At 46.1% G+C, this 26,195-nt stretch overlaps 1 protein-coding gene across 1 annotated transcript in view; it reads left to right on the forward strand.

Moving 5' to 3' along the window:
- Nucleotides 1–26,195, forward strand: part of YIPF5 (Yip1 domain family member 5) — a 112,394-nt gene that overhangs the window by 73,795 nt on the left and 12,404 nt on the right. Inside the window, exon 5 of the mRNA XM_085618124.1 lies at nucleotides 22,323–22,504. Within this exon, the coding sequence (XP_085474250.1) occupies nucleotides 22,323–22,504 (182 nt within the window). The remainder of the gene's footprint in view (nucleotides 1–22,322; nucleotides 22,505–26,195) is intronic.

The raw sequence follows: 26,195 nt of genomic DNA on the forward strand, positions 1-26,195 counted from the left end.
TGGATAAGCCACTCCCTGGTTTTATAGTAAAAAACAGACACTAACTGAGGTGAAGCGGCTCCCCATGTCGCTGGGTCCCGGTGCCACTGCACCTGGTGCACTCTTACATAGCCCACTCCATGTTCAACTGAACCGAATCCCGGCTTCACTAAATGCCCATGAGGCTGTCTTGTGCCCCTGTGACCTGCAAAGCTTTAGATTGAAATACATATTTTAAGCGTGAAAAATACCCGAGGCGCAATAAAGGGCGGCTCTGGAAACAAGTGAAGGGGCGATAGAGAGTCTCACCGTTAGTTATAACTCTGAAAATGTGTAAATATAGAAGCAGTCGGTACCTACTAGAGTCTGCAAGGGGATCCCTGGGATAGTCAAGGGGTTGCAGTGACAGATTATTCTAAGGACAGACAGCATAACAAAGGCCGTATGTGCCGATCTACAGAGAATAATATGTACTTTATTGTCATTAATGAGGGAGAGGCGGGGCATCTCATTCTCATGAATCATTTAACAAGGAAAGTCAGCCTAACAAAGGCCATGTATGCTGATCCATAAGGAAGAATATGTACTTCATTGTCATTAATGAGGGAGGGGCATCTTATTCTAATGAACCATAACAAAGAAAGCAAGCGTAACAAAGGGCACGTATGCTGATCCTCAAAAGGGGCCCTTGTTTTACTGCTCTGTAGCCTCCCTCTTACAGGGTCTTTGTCTCCTTGAGGAGGGGGGGCTGCTCGCTGGGCTCTGGGGCGCACAGCCCTGCATGTTCTGCCCTCCAGGGGGTTCTGCGGCCTCTATCCGCACAGGTAGGCACCTTCTGGGACAGACGTTCACTCGAAAGGCGCGGAGACCTTTAAATAAAGCACCTTTGCCATTGTTCCCGCTTCTGAAGGTCGCATAATCAGTCATTTTCCTCTTGTGCATCAACCTCTAATATTTTGTGGCCTGGGTCACCTCGGCTACGAAGGATGTGGTTGTGTAGAAGAGTGATTGATGCAGCTTCACGGCACTATCATTTTACCCCCCTCACAGGCTCTTGACAGGTGCCTGGACCGTGCCTGCCTCTGCGCCTCTCTATGGTGTGCACAAGGGAGCCTCGGACCCCAGTGCAGGCGAGGGAAGAGGGCCACCCTGCCCCAGCCATGAGCGGGGGGGGTGAGGATGGACAGTGGGCCCCTAACAGCCTAGAACATGTGGGTGAACGCTCAGAGGGCTCTCTTGAAGGGGGCCACTGAGAGTGGAAGACAGCCCCCTCTAGTCCGCTGCACCCCTTGCTTCTGACCTGAACCCACAGACTACAACCCTTGAAGAAGCACCGACAGCCTCGGAAGTAGACCTGCGGACAGTGGTGTAGCCAGACCATTTGTCTCCACGCCCCGCCCCCACCCCCCCAACCCCCAAGACATGTACCCTGTGAAAGTCCTACATGAAGAGGTCAACCGGAGGAGCCCCTTCTATGTATCCTGCAGGGGGCCCCCTCAAGTATCGTTAGGCCACTAGAGGGTGCGCTGTTCCAACAGGCTTGGAGAGTCAGCTGCCTGAGCTAGTAGCAGCTGTCTGTTACAATGTAGCAATATAGAAGGAGACTTCATGCCGCGGTGCCGCTCTGACTGACCTCACCTTGTGTGATACAGTGCGAGACGTCTTTAGGTGCCAAAAGAGGACGTGACGTCACCTCCTGCTAGTGCTGCTGCCGGTGGGAGACTGGCTAGGTGTTTGGAGCACATCATGATGGCAGCGCTGCTTGCCCCACCGTGGTTGCAGCACATTTTCAATGTTGACCATCAGCCCACCGCGAATTGCCGAGGGAGTGATGTTGCTGCGGCCAGGAGTGGACTGAGGAGGCGGCCGGCCCGCCGCCGCTGTAAACCCATTGCAGTGACTCGCGGCCTCGTGAGTAAGACTGCCGAGTGTGTACAGTGTGTTCATTTGGTAATGTGAAGATGACCGACGCTACATAGGTTTCTGATTGCAATTTCTTCTCTGCACGTTGGGCAAGATAATCCGCCACTACATGTATATTAACTTACTGTCAATGTGTTCGCTTGGTGGCAGTGATTTCATATTAGGCTCCCGAGTGTGAGTGTACAGTAGTTCTAAAGATCGCCTTTGCTTTTGTAAATGATTCTCATGACTGCGGAGCCACATGTGCCCCAGAGAAATACATACTGCGTGCAGATTAGCCTATACGGAAACCCGCAGTTAGAGTGACAGATATGTGCTTTAGCCTTTTGAAAGACCAGTAGAGGCCTTTTATTCACGTCCTGCCACGGGACTCCTCCCACCACAGTGGTACGGGCTGCCGGTGCCCCAGTCCTTTTTGGACAGTCTTGCTCTGGAAGCACTTAGTGTGCTGAGTGCTCTGCCACATGGCCCTTGGCTCTCTGTCCATCAGAAGAACTGCCCGTGAAAGGCTCGGTGGCAGCTGATGGATGAGCGGCGACCCTCGCTCGGCCTGGTCAGGCTCCATCTCTTATCCTGCTGCCCCTCTTCTGTCACTGCTCCTACCCTCGCACTCAGGACACTGACCAAGCCATTGACGAAGGTGCCCAGGTAGCCCACCCCTGCTCGATACTCTCGTCCCCTCATCATCTTAGAATGTAAATACAACCCAGTGGAGAAATATTCCTTCTTCATTTGCATAATGTGCTAGAACGTGCTTACAATGGATTGTATGGAAACTCTAAATATGTAAACGTGTTTGTAGGCCAGTTTATGAGCTACTGTTCATTTTGCCTCTTAGATTCTTCTTGAGGTATACTTCGATCTTCTCTGTTGCTGCTAGCTTTCCAGTTTCATGTTTCTCCTCAGCTGTGGAGAAGTAACTGCTGCAAACATACTATTAAATGTAGTGGTGCTTTGAAGCAGTTTTAAAATCTTATTAGAGTTTCTCGCTCCTCAAATGGGTGTAATTTCTGAAATTCACGTTTCCCTTGTCTTCACTACTTGATTTTTTCTTGCGAGAAAGTATCACTCATACATTGAATGTCACTCATAATTACAGTGAAATTATGAAAATGTCACAGGTTAGCATTCTGAAACCTTGGCAGCTACGAAGCAGCATAAATTGAACAGTGGTGCAGAGTTAATTTAAGAGGGCCAGTCGCCATGGGAGGGGACCTGCACACTAAGGAGGGACAAACCCAATGAAAACACCAATGAAACGGGGGCATTTCAGAACGGCACAAGCAATAACCTATGGATATTGATGGGCGTGTCAAGAGCCCATGGATGAGATACACCATGTCGAGAGACGGCGCATGCGTGCTGCCTCGGCTCGACCTAAAAATTCTAAACTGACACTCCTGAATATAAATAGATAAGAGGCCATCAAAGTCAAGGTTTTTCAGTTTCATGCTCTTGGCTGCTAAGGAGCCACAAGTCTCTTATTAATTTTAAATGAATTAGAAGGCTCTTCGGTTGAATAGTTTTGTTGGCAGTAGAGGCCGCAATGAATGCTGTTCTTTCCCATTCTGGGAGCCAAAGAAATTACAGTATCTTTGACATATTGATACCATCTGTTTCCTAAAGAAGTGGGATCATGAAAAAGATTTAGTTTTGTAACTCAAAAGTTTCAAAGAGGAAGACATTTAGTGGCCTCAGACGGGTATTAGGAAAGCTATTGCCACACTTCAGGGAGAGGAATGCTTGTTAATTGTTATCCCAGGCCCTGAATATAGTTTTTATTGCACAGTGGCAAGTCCAGACGTTTTAGCTACCGAGCCACATACATATGCATTATCAGTGTTTATAAAAAATATGCAAGACACAGTGCCCTCATCTCAGTGTATGCCAAGTATGTTGAAGGCCCTGAGCTTTGAAAAAATAGCAGATTCCTTATGTTAATACATGCATTGTATAGGTGTGTCTTAGGCGATACATTGGAGTAATTTTTATTTAATAAAAATGCTGCAAGTACCCATGGCCGCCATATCTACCAATGGCCTCATCTCCCCCTACTTTAATCTAAACAAGGAGTACGCCAAGGATGCCCCTTGTCCCCTTTTCTTTTCAATTTGGCCTTGGAACCCTTTCTCTCAAGAATACGCCAGAATAACTCAATCACAGGTTTTGTCTCGGATCCTCAACAAATTAAGCTGGCAGCATATGCTGACGATATTTTAGTTTTTCTCTCCAAACCACAATCTTCACTTACAGCTTTCATGGGAGAGGTTGAGGCCTATGGATTGGTATCGGGCTATAAACTGAATAGAGGAAAATGTGAGATATTACCCTTAACCAAATACACCTTTAAAGATGATTTTAAGATCTCCAACTTTACTTGGAGCCCTAAACATATAAAATATCTTGGTATCTGGTTCTCTCCCTCTATAAAGACATCTATCTCTTTAAACATAGACAAATTGTTAGACCTGTCAGCCCTTTGGGTGGTCCCTCCTCATCATTATTTATTTTGTCCCACTTTTGCCTCAAACCCTGTTAGAATTTTTCCTTTTTGGGAACCACCAGATTTTTTAGTGTTGCTGCAGATTCAGGGAGCCATTTTATCTACCCCTGGAACTTCTGTCTGTGGGCCTGGAGCACAAATTGGTGGCCACCTGTGACATCATCAGCACCCACTGGAACCTACTAGAACCTTCTACAACATTCTGGAGCCCTGTGACAGTTGGAGGTGGTTTAGAATGTTGGGAAGCTAAGACAGAGAGTTGGCAGTTGGAGCTGGCAGTTGGCACCTGACTGGTGAAGAGTGAGCAGCAGAAACCTGAAGGAGGAAGGAGTGAGGCAGCAGGGGTGGAAACTTGTGCCTGGAGTGGGGTCCATAAACCCACCCTTGATACTAGTCCCTACTGACTGAGCCCAGCCTGGAGCCCTGTGTGGGAAGAAGCAAGAAAAACCATCTTAAGGACCTGGACAGCAGGAACAGGCCTTAGAATCCAAGAACAGCAAGATCCTGACCTGGATACTGGTTTCCCTGGAGTCCGACGTCGAGAAGCCTGAGACCCGGAGCCCGAGGTGGAGAAGCGGCGCTGACTGGAAAAGCAGACGTCGTACCCGGAGCCGCCAGAGGTCGAGAGAGGGCGCCGACGGAGGTCGAAGAGAGTACCAGAGGTCGAGGAGGAAGTCACCCGAGGTCGAGTGAGCGGCGTCGACGGGGGAGTGAAGTCCGCCCTCCGGAGTCGCCGGAGACCGAGGTGAAGCGTGCCGGAGGTCGGGAGTGGAGATCGCACTCCGGAGTCGCCGGAACCCGAGGAGAGGAGCACCGGAGGTCGGGAGTGAGGATCGCACTCCGGAGCCGCCGGAAGTCGACATCGAGCCAAGGCCGGCCGACGTCATCGAAACTGAGGTCGCCATCGGACCGGAGCCGCCCGAAATCGACATCGAGCCAAGACTGCCCGACGCCATCGAATCGGAGGTCGAGATCGAACCGGAACCGCCTACCGGCGTCGTCAAGAACTGACATTGTGCCGAGGCCGCCGACATCGAACCGGAACCGCCTCACGGCGTCGACACGACTCCAGCGGCGTCGGAGCTTCAGAAAAAGGGCAGTAAGTGGAATAGAGGGCGCCTAAGGCCCTGTGGAATCCTAAGAGACTACCCTAGGGGTTAGAGAGGTGCTGGAACCAGATTGACTGTGCCAGGGGTGAGCTGAGACTAATTCAGAGGGGTTGTGTAGAGTGAGAGAGCCAGGTCTCTAGTATTCCCCCCTTGATCTACCTCAGTTTAGGCCTCAGCCTTGACCAAGCTAGGGAGCAGACACCCTCAAGCCATCCACCTAACCACAAGCTGTGCCTGGGCCAAATCAGCCCATAGTAATCTCAAATGTGATCTGATTCTATAAGTGTCACTGTCAGCTTTTAATTATTTATTGAGAGCACTGTATTTATTGTATTTAACCTATTTATTGCTTCACTGTATTTATTGTTCCACAGTATTTATTGTCGCACAATATTTATTGGTTTACAGTATTTATTGCCTCAGAATATTTAATTGCCTGTATGTAGTGCACTTATATTTATGCCTTAATTATTTATGATCACCCCTATTTATTGAACCATTAAGCCAGTATTTATTTGACCTGCACTATTTAAAAAGCCTTGTATATTGTGATTGTGTTATTATTTATTTAATCAGCAACTAAGAGAAAAAGAGGATAAACAGAGATATTTTCATAATTTTTACGGTGTAGAGTCGTTTTTGGAACGGATGCACGCATGGTTATTGTATGGGTATGACGTATGCTTAGCACGGTGCCTGATTCCTGACCACTCGAGCCAAGCTACCACTGTGTATGTCTGGAGAGACCCCGTTACCACCACCCTTTCCGGTGTGGGAGTGGAGAATTTCCAACATAATTGGTGTTCAGTGGTGGGATAGAGCTGTGCCTACGTATACTTGACAATAACTGTGGGTAGTCCATAGGCCTACACCGGGAGTTTTCTCAAAGCGGCCTTCCTAATTGTGAGCTTTTGTTTTTCCAAATTTACTCTGGTGGTGGGAGGAGGTATTATATAAGGTACCCCCCTGCATAGTTACTGCAAGTAACTGTCCTCTGACCTGAGTGGGCAAGATGGAGTTTGTACTGGAGAATTTAGAAACGTACACTGTGGCCCAACTCAGGGAGTTTTGTCAGCGGGAGGGGGTGTATTGTCCCCCAGGAGCAAAGAAGGGTGCACTCCAAACCAGCTTAAGGGCCTGGGGGGAGGCACGCCGAGAAAGCAAGGCTGAGGAGGAGGACAGGGATAGAGAGCCCGACAGTGAGGGAGCTGGTTTGTACCAACCTGAGGTGGGGAACCTGTCAGCGGGGCCCAGGACACTTTCCAGGAAGGGCAGCGGTGGCTTGTCTGAAGTGGAGTTAACAGACCGGAGGGAGAAAAGACAGCTCACATGGGACTTAGCAAGGCTGGAGAAAGAGAAGGAGGAACAGAGGATGGCTCATGAGATAAGGCTGAAAGAGATAGATCTTCAGATCCTGAGAATCGGGGCACACCCTGTACCTAACGGTGGCAGCGAAGAACGAGAGTACACCAGGGAACCCAAACCCTACCTGCCAAAGGACATAGTAGCTAGCTATGGGGTGGGTGACGATATCGCCAAGTGGCTAGCGGCCTATGAGGTCTCGTTAAGGGCCCATGGGGTTCCAGAGAAGTACTGGGGAGGGGGATTGTACAAGTACATGCCTCCAGCTGGTAGGGATGCTTTATTGGCCTTAGAGGAGGATGAGCAGACCCACTACCCCACCATGAAACTGGCGCTCATAAGAAAGTTTGGACTAACACCCGAAAAGTACAGACAGAAGTTCAGGGGTAGTCACAAACTGGGCACACAGAATTGGGTGGACTTCCTGGACTATGCAAAGAAGGCACTAGAGGGTTGGATTCAGGGCAGTGAAGTGAGGAACTACGAGGGGTTGTTTGATCTAGTACTGAAGGAACACCTGCTCGAGAAATGTTTCCCTGAACTGCGTCAACACCTGGTGGATAGCAAGCTGACCAGTCCCCGGAAGCTTGCTGAGGAGGCGGACATTTGGGCTAGTACCCGGGTGTCCACAAGGGGGACTGGAGGGGATACTCAAAAGGCCGGACAGGGCGCCCCCCAGAAGAAAGAGGGAGGGGAAAAGAAAAAGGAGTTCTCCAAAGGCCCCCAAAATAACTTCCAAGGGAAGGGAACAGGATTCACCCCTAGGGCTAACCCACCCAGAAACCCTAATCCTGGCCAGAGTCAGCAGCCAAGGGTTGTCCATTGCTACGAGTGCGGTGGCGTTGGACACTACAAGGGAGACGCGAAGTGCCCGAAACGACCACCCCCTCCCAGTGGAGGAAAGACCCCCGGAGTAGCTAGTGCAGTGCTCGGGGAGGAGATGCCCTTAACTAAGGGAAGGGAGTGGGCGGGTGTCACTTTAGTGTCCCTGGGAGAACGGGAGATGGTTCCTAAGATCCAGGTGCCTGCAAATACCGTAAAGTATGGGCAGTGGGTCACCATCAATGGCCAAAGAGGGGAGGCTCTGAGAGACACAGGAGCCAGTTTGACTATGGTACGTAGTCAACTGGTGTCTCCAGAGCAGGTAATTCCCGATGTACTCCACCCAGCCGCGATGGCTGACGGCAGAACAGGCCACTATCCAGTGGCCGAGGTTCCCTTTGAATGGGGGGGGGGGTTGCAGGTTCACTTCGAGTTGCCGTAAGCCCTGCCGTGCCAGTCGATTGTCTACTGGGGAATGACATGGAGCACAACGCTTGGAAGGAGGTGGAATACCGGACTCACACTGAGATGCTGGGTACACCTGACTGGGCCTGTGTGAGCACAGGGTCCGCGACTACCCGGAGAGGGAGTTCGTTTCGGCTGGAGCCTGGAACAAAGGCCCAGCCAGCTGCCAGTCAAGGGAAGAACCGAGGACAGGAGGAGCCTGCCTCGGCGTCCACACCCCGTAGGACGGATAGGCCACCGGAGGTGGTGGACCAGGAGTCTGCGGGGGGGGGGCGTTACCAAACTGGAGGACCTACCCATCCCGGCCGAGTGGCACGTGGAGGGAGGCCCGTCCAGGGAGGAATTCTGCCAGGGCCAGAGGGAGTGCCCTACCCTTGAGGGGCTAAGGCGTCAGGCCCAAGCCCAGGCAGCAGGGAACGTGGAAGGGAACTACAGTGTTTACTGGGAGGATGGCCTCCTCTACAGTGAACCCAAGGCACCACTACATGGATCGTCACGAGCCTTGGTAGTCCCTCAACGTTATTGAGCCTTCCTTCTGGAGTTGGCTCACGAGATCCCATTGGCAGGACACCTGGGGCAAGACAAGACCTTCGCCCGTCTTGTCCCACACTTTTATTGGCCTCAAATGAAAGTGTCGTCCGATACCTACTGCCGGACATGTGTGTCTTGCCAAGCCAGTGGGAAAACAGGGGTGAAGCTGAAAGCTCCCCTGGAACCACTTCCTGTCGTTAGCACCCCCTTTGAAAGGGTGGGCATCGACATTGTGGGTCCGTTAGATCCGCCAACATCAGCTGGTCACAGGTTTATCCTGGTTCTGGTGGATCATGCCACACGGTACCCAGAGGCAATACCTCTGAGGACCATAACAGCACCTGTTGTGGCTAGGGCCCTGATGGGAATCTTTACCCGAGTGGGTTTTCCCAAGGAAGTTGTGTCCGACAGGGGGACCAACTTCATGTCAGCGTACATGCGGGCGATGTGGAAGGAGTGTGGAGTGACCTACCGGTTCACAACTCCTTACCACCCCCAGACCAATGGTCTGGTGGAGAGGTTTAACAAAACCTTGAAAGGCACGATCAGAAGTCTGCCTGAAAGCCTGCGGAGGAAATGGGACGTCCTCCTACCCTGTTTACTCTTTTCTTACAGGGAAGTGCCACAGAAGGGAGTGGGCTTCAGCCCCTTCGAGCTTTTGTATGGGCACCCTGTACGTGGACCTCTCAACCTGGTGAGAGACGGATGGGAAAGAACTCCCAGAAAGCTTCCCCAGGATGTGGTGAGCTACATGCTGGCCTTCCGGAGCCAAATGGCTAAGTTGTGGAAGCAAGCTTCTGACAACTTGGAAGCCAGCCAAGCAGTGATGAAGGCATGGTATGACCACAATGCTCACCCGGTGGAGTTGGAGCCTGGCCAGAAGGTGTGGGTGATCGAACCGGGAGAGCTTAGTGCCCTCCAGGATCGCTGGTCAGGACCCTTTGAGGTGTTGGAGAAGAAGGGTAAGGCTACCTACTTGGTGGACCTGAAGACCCCTCGTCAGCCCCTACGGGTGCTGCACGCCAACCGCCTCAAGCCCCACCATGAGAGGCCCGAAGTCATCTTGATGATGGTGACTGACGGAGCAGAGGACGCGGAAAGCGAGCCTCTCCCTGATTGGTTTGCGTCTCAAGAGAAGGATGGGTCGGTGGAGGGAGTGATTCTCTCCCCATCTCTAACTCCTGAACAGCAGGAGGACTGTCGCCAGGTCCTGGGGCAGTACTCTTCGTTGTTCTCCCTTGTCCCGGGTAGGACTCACCTGTGCGTCCATGACGTGGACACAGGAGACAGCCCACCTGTGAAGTCCAAGATCTACCGGATGTCAGACAAGGTGAAGGCCAGCATTAACAGTGAAGTCACTAAGATGCTGGAGCTAGGAGTGATCGAACCTTCTAGCAGCCCCTGGTCCAGTCCGGTGGTACTAGTACCAAAAGCTGCACCACCGGGTGCCCAACCGGAACTGAGGTTCTGTGTGGACTATCGGGGACTGAATTCAGTGACCAAAACTGATGCTCATCCGATCCCTAGGGCGGATGAATTGATTGACCGGCTGGGAGCTGCCCAATATCTAAGTACCTTTGACCTTACTTCTGGGTACTGGCAGATCTCTTTGACTGATGGAGCAAGGGAAAGGTCAGCCTTCTCCACGCCCAATGGCCACTACCAGTTCTGTGTGATGCCCTTTGGGCTCAAGAACGCACCTGCCACGTTTCAGCGCCTGGTAAACCAGATCCTCACCGGAATGGAGAGTTTCTCTGCTGCTTATCTGGATGACATAGCCGTCTTCAGTAACAGCTGGGAGCATCACTTGCGTCACCTGCAAGCTGTTCTCCAGGCCCTGAGACAAGCTGGATTGACGATCAAGGCCAGCAAGTGCCAGATCGGGCAGGGGTCGGTAGTGTACCTTGGACACTTGGTGGGTAGGGGAGCGGTGCAACCCCTCCAGGCGAAGATCGAGGCCATCATGGCCTGGGAACCCCCCAAGACACAGACTGAGGTCCGAGCTTTTCTGGGCCTCACGGGATACTACCGCCGCTTCGTGAAGGGGTACGGTACCATTGTAGCCCCCCTCACGGAGCTCACGTCCAAGAAACAACCTCGACGGGTAGTCTGGACGGAGGCTTGTCAGCAGGCCTTTGTGAGATTGAAGAAAGCCATGTGCGAGGCCCCGGTCTTAAGGGCCCCAGACTTTTCCAAGGAGTTCATTGTCCAGACGGATGCATCAGAACATGGCATTGGGGCAGTGTTATCGCAACTCAACGAAGAGGGTCTGGATCAACCCGTGGTCTTCCTATCCCGGAGACTACTTCCCAGGGAACAGAAGTGGAGTGCAATAGAGCGTGAAGCCTTTGCAGTGGTATGGGCTCTGAAGAAGTTGCGGCCATACCTGTTTGGCTCGCACTTCCTAGTTCAGACCGACCACCGACCCCTTCGTTGGCTGATGCAAATGAAGGGGGAGAATCCCAACTTGTTGAGGTGGTCTATTTCCCTACAGGGAATGGACTTTCAGGTGGAACATCGGCCTGGAGTGGACCACGCCAATGCAGACGGTCTCTCAAGGTATTTCCGCCTTAGTGATGAGAACTCCCAAGGGGTTGGGTAGCTCTCCCCACTTTCAGCTGGGGGGGACGCGTGTCAGACCTGTCAGCCCTTTGGGTGGTCCCTCCTCATCATTATTTATTTTGTCCCACTTTTGCCTCAAACCCTGTTAGAATTTTTCCTTTTTGGGAACCACCAGATTTTTTAGTGTTGCTGCAGATTCAGGGAGCCATTTTATCTACCCCTGGAACTTCTGTCTGTGGGCCTGGAGCACAAAATGGTGGCCACCTGTGACATCATCAGCACCCACTGGAACCTACTAGAACCTTCTACAACATTCTGGAGCCCTGTGACAGTTGGAGGCGGTTTAGAATGTTGGGAAGCTAAGACAGAGAGTTGGCAGTTGGAGCTGGCAGTTGGCACCTGACTGGTGAAGAGTGAGCAGCAGAAACCTGAAGGAGGAAGGAGTGAGGCAGCAGGGGTGGAAACTTGTGCCTGGAGTGGGGTCCATAAACCCACCCTTGATACTAGTCCCTACTGACTGAGCCCAGCCTGGAGCCCTGTGTGGGAAGAAGCAAGAAAAACCATCTTAAGGACCTGGACAGCAGGAACAGGCCTTAGAATCCAAGAACAGCAAGATCCTGACCTGGATACTGGTTTCCCTGGAGTCCGACGTCGAGAAGCCTGAGACCCGGAGCCCGAGGTGGAGAAGCGGCACTGACTGGAAAAGCAGACGTCGTACCCGGAGCCGCCAGAGGTCGAGAGAGGGCGCCGACGGAGGTCGTAGAGAGTACCAGAGGTCGAGGAGGAAGTCACCCGAGGTCGAGTGAGCGGCGTCGACGGGGGAGTGAAGTCCGCTCTCCGGAGTCGCCGGAGACCGAGGTGAAGCGTGCCGGAGGTCGGGAGTGGAGATCGCACTCCGGAGTCGCCGGAACCTGAGGAGAGGAGCACCGGAGGTCGGGAGTGAGGTCGCACTCCGGAGTCGCCGGAACCCGAGGAGAGGAGCACCGGAGGTCGGGAGTGAGGATCGCACTCCGGAGCCGCCGGAAGTCGACATCGAGCCAAGGCCGGCCGACGTCATCGAAACTGAGGTCGCCATCGGACCGGAGCCGCCCGAAGTCGACATCGAGCCAAGACTGCCCGACGCCATCGAATCGGAGGTCGAGATCGAACCGGAACCACCTACCGGCGTCGTCAAGAACTGACATTGTGCCGAGGCCACCGACATCGAACCGGAACCGCCTCACGGCGTCGACACGACTCCAGCGGCGTCGGAGCTTCAGAAAAAGGGCAGTAAGTGGAATAGAAGGCGCCTAAGGCCCTGTGGAATCCTAAGAGACTACCCTAGGGGTTAGAGAGGTGCTGGAACCAGATTGACTGTGCCAGGGGTGAGCTGAGACTAATTCAGAGGGGTTGTGTAGAGTGAGAGAGCCAGGTCTCTAGTATTCCCCCCTTGATCTACCTCAGTTTAGGCCTCAGCCTTGACCAAGCTAGGGAGCAGACACCCTCAAGCCATCCACCTAACCACAAGCTGTGCCTGGGCCAAATCCGCCCATAGTAATCTCAAATGTGATCTGATTCTATAAGTGTCACTGTCAGCTTTTAATTATTTATTGAGAGCACTGTATTTATTGTATTTAACCTATTTATTGCTTCACTGTATTTATTGTTCCACAGTATTTATTGTCGCACAATATTTATTGGTTTACAGTATTTATTGCCTCAGAATATTTAATTGCCTGTATGTAGTGCACTTATATTTATGCCTTAATTATTTATGATCACCCCATTTATTGAACCATTAAGCCAGTATTTATTTGACCTGCACTATTTAAAAAGCCTTGTATATTGTGATTGTGTTATTATTTATTTAATCAGCAACTAAGAGAAAAAGAGGATAAACAGATATTTTCATAATTTTTACGGTGTAGAGTTGTTTTTGGAACGGATGCACGCATGGTTATTGTATGGGTATGACGTATGCTTAGCACGGTGCCTGATTCCTGACCACTCGAGCCAAGCTACCACTGTGTATGTCTGGAGAGACCCCGTTACCACCACCCTTTCCGGTGTGGGAGTGGAGAATTTCCAACACAAATGTTCTGCCAAACTTAAAACTTTGGTCGCAAGATGGCATCCCCTTCATCTTTCTTGGTGGGGTCGTCTGGACACAATCAAAATGATGTTGACTCCGATAGTTTTGTATATCCTTTCTAACATTCCACTTTCCATTCCATCTAAATTGTTTCAAAAGATTAATTCTATTTTGACTTCTTTTTTATGGAATGCTAAAAAACCAAGAATGGCGTTACAGAAATTAACAAGACCAAAATCTGAAGGCGGTGTCAATTTCCCCCATTTCTCCAATTATCACAAAGCCTTTCAGTTACGACAACTATCAAATTGGATCACCAATCAATCTGAAGATAAACCTCTCTGGGTGGATCTTGAGACCTCGTTTTTAGCTCCCTTTTCATTTCAGGAATATCTCTCCTTTACTCGCAAACCACAAAAGCTCTCTACTCCCATAATTAAGCAATCCTGTAAACTACTATCCACTGCACCCCACTTAGTAGTACATAATTTAGACACTTTTCTCAATTCCACAATTTGGCACAATAAACAAATCCTTCTCAATAGGAAACCTTTATTTTGGAAGGCTTGGAGAAATAAAGGTCTACTCTGGGTTCATCAATTTTTAGATCGGGGCGCACCCATTCAATTTACGCAATAACAAACTCTTTATCATTTGCCTTCTTCCTTTAAACCTAAATTTTTAACCTTGCAGAAAGCAATACTTGATACTTATGCTAAACTCAAATCTTCACCTTCCTCACCCTCCCGCCCCCTTTTCCCATGGCATAACCTTTTGCACATAAACCCCAAAGCCCCACCATTTATTCCCGTTTAATGGTACCTCCTGAGATCCGAGACAAAACCAAAGTGGAACCCTCGTGGGAATCCGATCTGGGAACAAATTGGCCTATCTCTTTTTGGAACAGAATTTGGACGAAACTTAGGAAATCATCCAGAGCGGCCAGCACAACACAAACACTCTTTATTTACAACAGATTGTTTCTTACTCCCACATACCTACATAAAATACACAACACAAATCTCAACACTTGCTGGACATGTTCCCAGGTTCACGCTGATCTCCATCATATGCTTTTCACATGTCCACATGTTTTTATATTTTGGAAACAGGTCTGTCACCAAATCAACACTATATTTCACACCACAATTCCACTCTCCCCTACAAACATTTTCCTAGGTAGTTCAACACCGGACCGGAAAACAAGTCAATCCCAGTTACCACTTATTGATTTGTTAATAGCTATAGCTTTTCAGCAAATATCAAAAAACTGGAAAGATTCCTCTAAATTGTCCTATTTAGCTTGGTGGTATGCTGTATGTCACAATCATCGCCTTGATACAGCACTCGTTCATCCTATCTCTCTTGCTACTAAACGTTCTCACCTTTGGGGCCCACTCACACAATTTCTAGACGATATCGTGAAGAAAACTCCTTTACCTGCTCCCTCACAACAAGAAGTGACCAAGCCTCCTTGACCGCCTATTGTTTATTTATAATTATATTTAATTTATCATTACCTATAATATATATATATATATATATATATATATATATATATATAATTGTGTATTTTTGACATGTACTGTTATTTACGATTTCTGTGAACCTTTGCTTGTATTCATATCATCTTCTATATTATCCTTTTACTATTCTAATGGATATTATATATCGTTATTGTTCTTTATTACACCTTCATATGTATTAACAAATAACTGCATATATGAAGTATTGTTTTAATGATCATAATAATCTTTCCAATAAACCTTTTCTTGAACTTTAAAAAAAATGTTGCAAGTAGTAGAAGGCTTCTTGTTCTGTCGTTTCATTAAGGTTTTTTACAATGATTGCACCTTTCCAGAATAGTGGTGCTGATTAAATTATTGCATGGAGAATGCTCCTTTTGGCTATAAACTTTGGCCTTTATACATACCCTGTGCTGTGGTGTTTGTATGAAGGGGGGGTCACAAAGATAAATATGTTTGCACTGCGCATCTTGAGGTGTCGCATGGCTAGAGGGTGAATATCCACCCAAAGTGCAATTACAGTAATGTTTCAAAAATACATTTATTTACAGTGCAAATCAGAATCAAATGTAAACAAGCATTGGCAATGCCAACTGGTCTGGTTTGTGAATGAAAAAAGCCTTTTGTTCTTAGGCACTCCATAAGTCATATACATGCACTCGGTCACTTATCTTTGCACTCCTGCATACCTTCATCCATCCTCTGACTCATTCTTGCATTCACCCTCTGACTCAACCGCTATCAAAGACACACAAACAACATATGCAAGACAAATTGAAAGAATACAAGTAGAAAATAAAAAACGTCACTGTCTAAACAAGGTGGGCATATCCTTGCAATAATGAACCCAAACATACCAGTGAGGGCCCGTCTTGTAGAGGTACTGTAAATAATCTGTTGTTGTTTTCAAGTTCTAACATGGCCGCCACATTTAGAATTAATGTGTTGGCCCTCATGGGATGGTAGCACAATGATGCACTGTGGACAACAGCATTCCACATTGGGCCCCTAATTTTGAGTGTGTGAATACAAGGGATGTGGTGGAATGCTGATTAAATGAATGGAAAGCAAGCAACTGGTTAGCACGGCCTGGAGAACTGTAGTATCCTCTTAAACGTTAAAGAAAAAAGAGAAGCAAAGAAATGAAAGGGGAACATAAAATGAGAAATTTGAAAGCTAAGTGACGACCACCAGCCCTCACCGTGAAGCACACTCATTTTCAGGTGGATGAACACATGTGCTTCGAAATGGCAGTCATTAACAAAGAGGCAATGACTGATGTGGACTGACACGGCCATGGCTAGTGCAGAGTACTCGTGGCAGAACAGAGCTAACTTAAAGGCCCTCAATGCCTCTGTATGGATATATTTATATGTTTGTATGTATTTTTTTATCACAAGAGGTTCTAGCAAAAACTTTTAGAGTATTTATGTTCAACCCTAAGGGTTTGTCAGCACCAAAATTTTTCCCTACAAAGGTAATCTCTGGCATTTCCAGTAGCAAAATACCTATCTGTAGCCTTTAATACAGAGAAATAACAATATACCATTAAATGAATATTGATTTAATGTATGCTTTTTACAATCAATATTTCAGGGCTACCATGTTTATGCTAACTTTTCATAATAAATAGATCAGACCTATAATATCAGATATATGTTTTCCTAGTGAACAAATCAGGCCTTAAGTTTCTTTTATTGGCTTGTCAGCATAACTGTTTTTAATTGTATTATCAAGTACAAAAAGTATTGTTCATGGATGTTTAAATCTGTCAAGCAAGACCTAAACATCTAGCTAGGTTAATAACTGCCCTCCTCCCATCTGTGCTGCTGCCAGAGAAAAACACAATAAATGATCTAGTTATCTAAGACAGTTTATTAGCATTGCAATGTTATGGGTGTGCCCTTAAAAGTTCAAGCTCAGACAGATGGATAAATAAACAAAATGATCGGAGTTGTGTGAAGGGCAAGCACTTTTTTGTGAACTCGCACAACTTCTGCCCAATCAAAACATGTACTAGGTCCCAGCAATGTGGGTGGCGCCAAAGCCCCCTTTAGTGATGCTCACATAATTGTCTGTTGCTTGCGAACGCTACACTGTGAAATGGAGGCTCAGAACCCACAGGGAGAACTGGATTAGTTTATTTTGAGTTTGCAACGCTTGACTGTTCATGATTCTAATAATCGTGATTACTGAAAATAATCCGTGGTATTCGCACATGCAGATTTTCGGTGGCCTACAAGAAAAATTAAGTGTCTAAGTGTTTGAGAACGTGCATTACTGTGATTGTGCAAAATATGCCTGTCTCTATCTTTAGAATGTGATGGTATCACTCACTAAAAATGAGCGTAGCTCTCAACTTGGTGGTCAGAAAGGTTACAGACTGGTGTCTCCTTACTCGGGATTATCCACCTTGATTCCGAATGGGGCAGACCACAGTGTTACAGCAATGGTAGCCCCACACAACCAAATGTCTTGCATTGTACTACTATACCGTGCTCTCTCCATCTGATTGACTTGCAAGCCCAGTACCTACTGCACCTCTTCCATAACAGAATAAGAACATTATTCATTAATATGGGTTAATGTATATTAGCTGGTCTTTCGTTTTACCATGATTCAATGGAGGACGGTGGTGCTCGGCAAAGGAAGCTTGTATGCGGCCTTTGTCGATCTAAGGGCCGCTTTTGATCTGGTCCCTCGACTAAAGCTATGGTCGGTTTTACAGAAGCAGGGCATCCCAAACGATTTGTTATCTATGATAATGAGACTCCATGAATCAAATTATGCAAGAATACAGTGGGGTGGCTTAGGCTCAGTTACCTCAGATTTTCCAGTAGAGAGGGGCGTTAGACAGGGATGTTCGATGGCCCCAGTCCTTTTTACACTTTATATAAATGATGTTGTAGCACGTATGACTTCCGCCCAAGTGGATGCTCCTTTTTTAGATGGTATTAAAATTCCTATTTTAATGTTCGCGGATGACACACTCATCCTAGCTAAAACGCCAAGTGGATTGCAGTGTGCTTTGTCAATCTTTGACCAATTTTGTAAAGAGTATGGCCTCGAAGTAAACATTACAAAAACGAAGCTGATGACTTTTAATCCCCATCGTAGTTTTAAGACAAAAATTACCTTAAACAATCGCCCGCTGGAGGTAGTTAACAATTTTACTTATTTGGGTATGCATATATCCAATGCGCAGGCCTGGCGGCACCATATTGAAATTGCAACAATCAAACATAGGCAATTGGCAGGCGCAATCAGCTCAGAACACAGAAAATCATTCACTAAACCTATGAAACCTGTCTTACAGGTTTATGAAGCTAAAGTTCTGGGTTCTGTACTTTATGGTGCTGAGTTGTGGGGGTTTGAAAAAATGCCGGCTCTTCAACTTGCAGAGAATATATTTTTTAGGGCCATTACAGGCGTTCCCAAAAGCACCCCGCTGCTGCCCCTTAAGTATGACTTGGGTAGAAGAGCCATTGTAGATATGGCACGGCTCCGCCCAATATTGTACTGGCGCAGGTTATGGACCACGCCTGCGCTTTCCCACTATGCAGGGGGCTTTCTAGACATCATAAGAACTGACCTCCACCATAAAATAGGCTGGCTAAAAGCGCTTAGGGCATCCTTGCTTGAGCTTGGTTTGAGCACACTTTGGGAAGATCCTGCAGGAGCAACCTTCCCTTCTAAAAGTACGATCAAGATCATTTATTGGGAGAAGGTTGCCCAGCGGAACTGGTGTAGCCCAAGTGTTGGTAACATGACTAGAGAGTTCCTAGAGGCCAAGATGTACCCCCATCTTGAGCCTTACTGGGATATCATAACCAAGCCAAGAGATAGGAAGCTTCTCTTCCAACTAAGAGCTGGAGCACTTCCCCTTAGATCTTTAACAGTAAAATGGGAAGTGGGAAATAGTGCTGTTTGCCCTGCCTGTGGTACAAAAAATGAAACTATTGGTCATTTCTTGTTTTCTTGTGAAATCTATGCTGCTCCACGGCGTATATGGCTTACTCCAATGTGCAAAAATCTAGGAACTACTAGTGGCACTGTTGCTCTACGCATTATATGCACCAGCACATTGCCTTGGATTTCAATTGCCACTGCAAAGTATCTAGGATGGGCGTGGATGATTAGATTGAGACTGCTAGTCAATTGACTATTCTCTTGAACCGGGGGAGACTGCTAGTCCTTTTACTATTCCCCCCCCTGCTAACTCTTAGCATTTTATCGTATGTAATCTGTTTTAAAACTTTTAATTATTTAAATATCATTGTTTTAACAACAAGTATCCACTGTTATTATCGCGGAATGTCTAACCCAGGGCTTCAATTATGTCAACCCGCATGTGATTTGAACAGCACCGCTGCCAAATGAAATAATGTCTCCCTTATGGATGTAATTTAACCAGATTTTGTTAAAGTATGTAGTATCGAAATGTATTGTATTTAATAGTATTTTAATGTATCTAATGAACTGTTATTGTATATTGTATCTTGCTTTTATGAATATCCTTCGAATAAAGCATACTTTGACTTTGACTTTGTATATTAGCTGATTATCATTTTGGGGGCCAAATTTATCTCCTGCTTATGTTACATACAGAGGCACTTGGCAGCAAAAAAGAATAAAATCCGAATTTATTTTCACATCAAAATAAAATGCAATGAACTGTTTAGGTGCTACATAAGCCCAGTCAACAATTAATATTTTTTCACAAATCATCATGTTCCCAACATTCTCCAAAAGGCATAATGTTGGTACTGGAATAAATACCCTCACCATCTCATTAAGCAAAAGTGCCTGGTTTTTCATCCTCTTCTGTTGTACATTAATAATACACAGCCCGTTTGGCACGGAAGAATACTGTTTGGGTCTTCTTTTTTCTAGGAGTCCCCTTCACCAGGGCAGAATTTTTTGAAAACTGTTGACAATCGCATAAAAGTGCCAAAAGTCCACAGATGTCCAGCTGCATTGTAATTTGCAGTCTTCGCAGAGCATGACTTGTTTTTTTATCATTTTATCGGAAATTGATTCCGAACCTTTTAATGACATTTTTCACATATCTTTTAGAATAGCATCCATTTTTGTCCATTAAGCATGCTCTTGGTTTTATTACACTTCTATAACAATGGCACAACCTATCGGTCCATCTTAAATACAACCATCTCCCAACATCACTAGACTTCTTATTCTGGCTTCTCCGACTGTTAGCCATGTTTGCTTTGGACTGGCGATCGGAAACTGCCAACAAAAGGAATCTGGTGGTGATGTGGCCACAGCTACTTTACTAAATATTGATAAGGCTGCATTAGTACTAGTGATGCACACTAAAACGAAGACCATGCAGATCAGACGGCATCCACATGAAATTTTAACATTCTGAGCAATGCCAGTTAATGCTTTCAAAAATAGATTGTATTTCAGTTTATCGAATAAAAGTATTTTGAGATGCCACCATCTCGAAATTACTGCTAAAGAGAATACCACTTCTGAGAATGCCACTCTATATAATGAGGAAAGAGAGTGAGTGCACCCTTACCCCAAGTCTAACTCTAAACCTTATCGCAACACAAAGTCTAACCCTAATTATAAGACTAAGACCACCGGTAATCTTCCCTAAGCATAGCCCTGAATGTAACACTAACCTTAACCGAGCACTCACCTTGTTACAATAAGTGCTATCAGTGGCAGTAATTTCCATGCAGCGACTGTGTAACTGTACTGAATTGATGTAGTGAACTCTCAGTATTAGAGGTTGCACCACAATTCATACTAACAAGTCTGCTTTCGCTCACGTTTGCCTTCGAAAATTACTTTTTTTTGTTGTTTAGTCGAACTTTATTAGGTTCAAGCAGAAACTTATGCAATAAAGTTGATACGAACATTGTTAATGAAGGGGAGAAATGCTCATACAATAACTTGATATGAAATGTACACCATCCAATTTGAGTAAAGCTATCACAATAAAATACATGCTCAAGAATGAATGAAACCCATTGAGCCTACATAAATGAATGAGAAGACTTTGGTAACCGTTTACCACTTGGGGGAGCTGTCGCCTAACTTTAACACCGATGCCGGGGAATTCTAGATGAAAATAAAGCGTTACGTTTTCCAGTTGCGTTGTACATTGCAAGCTGGGGCCCTTGTTGTTCCCTCTGCAGACGGCTGAAGTATTCGGTGCTGTCGTGTTGGTTAAAACATCCGTTTTTGAAAATGTAAAAAAGCATCAAATATAAAAGCAGAATATATTTATATTATCGAGTAGAGAAACGTAAACGTTATTTTACGAGGGGCACAATTAAATAAAGCTACCATTATAATAATAATACCCTGATGGGAGCAGGTAGAGCCAGGTCTCCAAAACACTTTTTGCTGGTTTTGTATCGCTCTCCGTTGTTCACTGCATCCCGGTACCAGTCCCCTCGAAATATAAAAATGTCTGCATCCAATTCATATTGCGTTGAATCTGTAAGCTGTAGTAGAGCTCACATATAGGCTAAATTATCAAAACTGTCTTGAATAATTAAATCACTGTAATGCTTGATTGTCACCCTCATCACTTTCATCTACGTTTTTAACCCCCCCCCCCCCTCTTTTTCAATTCTGAATGTTAAAAAAAATACTTTTACTTTCACTTTTTGCGACCTCAGGCTGAATTCAAATATTCAGACCAAAATAGAAAGATATGCATTTTTTTAGATTTGGTTTTTTCAGATGTAAGCATCAGTTGTGATGGAGTTTGTTAGTATTGTGCGAGCCGCCTGTGTCGAGGATGCACCAGGAGACGTTGGATAACAAAGATGTCCCTACTTGAGAAAGTTTCTCTATGCAGTGTTTTAAATAAGAAAGTTAAAAAGACTTTGTCAGAGAGCAGATGGGTGTGTGTGGAAATGTACAATCATGACCACATTCCCTCGAATGTTGAAAGGAAACCATTTCAAACACTAGTTCAATGCCTTTCACCTTATGAGTACAGCCTCAAACATGAAAAGGTCAGTTGTAATGGAACACTATTGTCACCTTGAACTTGTCTCGTGGCATTTCTGCAACAAGTCTTTTCGTCCATTTTGCTTTGGGCAGAAGTTGTTTATGATTACTCCACGTAGAAGCCTGAAATCCTGTGGAGATTAAGCAGAGTTCCAGCCTCTTTGGTGAAGTTGTTTGTCCTTTGGTTCCCACCCTCCAGCAGATTTCTGAATGAACAGGCTAGTGCACGGAATTCACTCAAGAATGTGAAAGCATTTTAACTCCTTATGACAGCTGTGCTATATACACCTATAAAACTTTATGCAAAAATCCGTAAACTATACCAAAAAGTTCATGTCAAATCACTGTTGTAGCGCGCACTATATAATTTAGCTGTGCTATATACCTCACACAAGGCTGAGGCAACTTTTTCTGTTACACATTTGCTACGAACTTTATTTTCAGTAACACGTTGCCTCTGTTTTTGTTTTTAGGCTGGTAAAATTCAGTTTGGTTACGTGTACGGGATCAGTGCCATTGGATGTTTGGGAATCTTCTGCCTACTGAATTTAATGAGCATGACAGGCGTTTCGTTTGGCTGTGTGTCCAGTGTCCTTGGATACTGTCTTCTTCCGATGATTATCCTCTCTTGTTTTGCAGTAATCTTCTCTTTACAGTAAGTATCCACACATTTACATAGAAGTAATATAAAGTTATGCTTTTCGATTTTTACTCTCAACTTAAAGTTTTGTTTCATGCCCAGTGTGAAGTAATAGAGTAAATAAATGTTTCATTTACTATTTGCAGCTGGTTAGTGCATCTTCTCTGTCTTTTGTCTACTAAACGTAAAATGGCCTCCGTATCGAAAATGTTTTTGAGCACAGGTCTGATCAATCGGTTCCATCCTCACTTTCTGTATTAATCGTTTGCTGTAAGATGGTACAAATGTTTTTAGTGCGTGGAGAAGGTGAACTCGACGTTAAAGGCATGGAGACCATTTCAAAGCGCCATGGCACTGAGCTTGCGAAAAAAGAAAACATGCTACTTCCTCATAGAAAAATAAATTAATTAGGAACTCCGGTGTGGGAAAGGGGGAGGCGCGTGAGCTGGTCGGAAAAGTGGCACACAAGTAGACAAAACTTAAGGCAAGAGCCACATTAGGTATTGTGAAGGTAAGAATGTCTCAATTTCCTGGCTATATTTTGACTATTGGTGTTGCCCATATTAGAGGAGTGATATCCTCTCCCACTTTAGAATTTTTATTGCTAAGTTCAGCGGGGAGATGATAGTGAAGTAGCAGTTTTCCTTCATAGAATCGACTTAAAAGAAATTGTCAAATTACTACTTGAGCTGGTCACTCCTGTTTCATGGTTGTTGATCATTTATCGCCCTTAGGTATGGTGAGTGTCCTCTGAAAGTAGCTGTGAATGTCAGCACTGATCTGAAACTACACACAAGGACATGCAGCTATGGGGCATGAGCATCGATGCAAAGCCAGAAATAAGGCAAAGAAACTATTACCTATGGAAACAAGGGCACTTTCTTATTAAGGAATGCAAAGATGTTTTCAAAGCTAATTGTGCCGCTGAAGTTGCATGCCCTGATAATGGTGGTCCAGAGCTTACGTACATACTTATGTTCTAATGCCTCTGTCTACACTTGCCAACAGATATTGTCATTTTGGTCACACCAACTTATGTTCTTGTGCTTCTCGTTGTAAATACGTGTGGTGTGGCATCCTATGTTCGATTAATTCAATTAGATACTCCAGCCGAAGAGGCTGGGTTGTGCCTTTTCTCTTATGCTGATGATACCCAAATCATCTTTTCCCTCTCTACGGAAAAGATGCCTGGACCTTCAGTTCTTCAGACTGGTCTGAGGAATATTGCATCTTGGATGCAAGCAAATCTACTCAAGCTTAACGGCGATAAAACGGAGGTCCTAATTTTGGGTAAAAATTAAAATCTCTGGGGTCCCCAGCATTGGTCGAGTGAAATGGGTGCTCTTCCTCAGCCCACTGATGATGTCCGTAATTTGGGAGTCATCATTGATAAACTTTCTACGAAGCAGCAGGGAGTAAAGGTGGCAGCGACCTGTTTGACCATTTTATAATGGTTGAAAAAAATTATTTGGATGCTTCCGGTCTCTACTCAGAAAACCGTAGTCCAGGTGCTTGTGACATCTAGAATGGACTACGGAAACATCCTTTATTTGGGATCATACAAGGATGTTACACGGAGACTACAGGTGGTACAAAACTCTGCTACCAGGCTGCTCTGCCAGCTCTCTAAACCATCTTCCACCTCCAGTGCTTTGAGAAATCTTCATTGGCTTAAGGTTGAAAACCGTGTTAAGTTCAAGGCCCTGGGTTATATGTACAAAATCAAGGTTGGCTCTGCTCCGAAATATCTGCAAACCCTAGTTCACCCCTACCAACCCCCTCGTTTACTACGATCAACCACACAGGGAAAATTCTTGGTGCCTAGGATTAAACTCACAAGAATGGGAGGACGCTCCTTTGCCTGTCTTGGCCCATCCATGTGTAATTCTCTTCCCATTGCACTTCGCAATGAAACTTCATACATGAATTTTCGTAAACTTTTAAAAACTTGGTTATTTAACCTATAATTCACTTTTAACTGCATTCCTTTGTTTCCTTTGTTAGGTCTCGCCTGACCCAGCGCATGCGCTGGTCTGGCAAAACTTTTTGTGAGGGCTCAAAAAAATGCTACCATGGCCAGCCTAGAGCTACAGTGCATGTGTGCGGGCGCGAGCTTAGGAGCAGAGGCTGGCAAACCTCGTCATACTCATTAAGCGCCCGCGATCACTTTCGCGGCGCCCCTTTGATGTTCTCGTTCAAAGAACATCAAAGAACATGTTGTGTTAATGCTTTGCTGCGCCCGTTTGACTTACAATGTGCTTTCTCTTTCCACAAACTCGATGTTTGTGTTCCTTTATTTTTAGATGCTTTTAGTATTACTGTTTTGTGACTTAAAGAACATTAAGGAAATGTTACTGTGAACCTGGACAACGTTCACAGTGTTTATTTCTTATCGCAGCGGCTGCTTCATGTCCGTGTCACCATTCAGGGAGTCCTTTCGTTGGCGCTTTCATGAGGACATGATGAGGAAGCTGGAATCTTTTGGCACATTCCATTTAAAAGCACAGCATGTTGGCGACTGGTTAATCGATTAGACCTATGTAGCGCTTTAGATCTCAAAGCGCTATGGTGGGTGCAGCAGTTACAACTCATGAAATATGGGGTGCAACTCACAAGGAGGGGGCAGGTTTGAGTGCACATTGGCTGCAATCGAACTCTTAAGATGATGGGCTGTGTGTATCCATTATCAGCACTCAGTATTGGCTAAGTGATCTTGTTTGTTTTGTTGTGTTAATGCTTTGCTGCGCCCGTTTTGACTTACAATGTACTTTCTCTTTCCACAAACTCGATGTTTGTGTTCCTTTATTTTGAGATGCTTTTAGTATTACTGTCAACACACCCACAACCACACACACACAACCACACACACAACGACACACAACAACCACACAACCACACACACATCAACCACACAACAACCACACACACCTACAACCACGACACACACACAACCACACACAACCCCCAACCACACACAACCACACACACAAAACCACACACCACACACAACCCCACACACAACCACACACACAACCACACAAGCAATCACACAACCACACCCATAACAACCACACACACAACCACACACACACAACCACACACACACAACCACACACACACAACCACACACACACAACCACACACACACAACCACACACACACACAACCACACACACACAACCACACACACACAACCACACACAACCACACACACACACAACCACACACACACACATACACACAACCACACATACACACAACCACACACACACACAACCACACACTCACTACCACACCAAGCATTGTCATAGCCAATAGGTCTCGCCTTTGGGACCTTATAAGTGTTTAGCCACGCAACAGTTGATGTGGTTGCACCAAGGATATTGTGCTGCATAACTAAATACTTAGAAGGTCCCAAAAGCGAGACCTATTGGCTATGCCAATGCTTGTTATTTTTTATGTTTTTCGTCAGGGTTTAGCGCTGGGAAACCCTTGTTGGGTAGCTGTGCGTGTTATAAAACTAATTTAACATAACATAACAGCCGCCTCTCGTTACATCCTGGCTTCTTGTTTTCAGTTTCAGCTGGCCTTACATGCACGTTAGTGTGCCATGTAAAGATCCTGCATCAGTGAAATAGTCCAGAGAACAGGCTGGGTCATGCCAAGTTGCTGTGTTCACCAGTCTTGAAAGGGAAGAATCCTTTCT

The sequence above is a fragment of the Triturus cristatus genome, chromosome 7 (assembly GCF_964204655.1).
Source record: "Triturus cristatus chromosome 7, aTriCri1.1, whole genome shotgun sequence".
In the NCBI taxonomy this organism is placed as follows: Eukaryota; Metazoa; Chordata; class Amphibia; order Caudata; family Salamandridae; genus Triturus; species Triturus cristatus.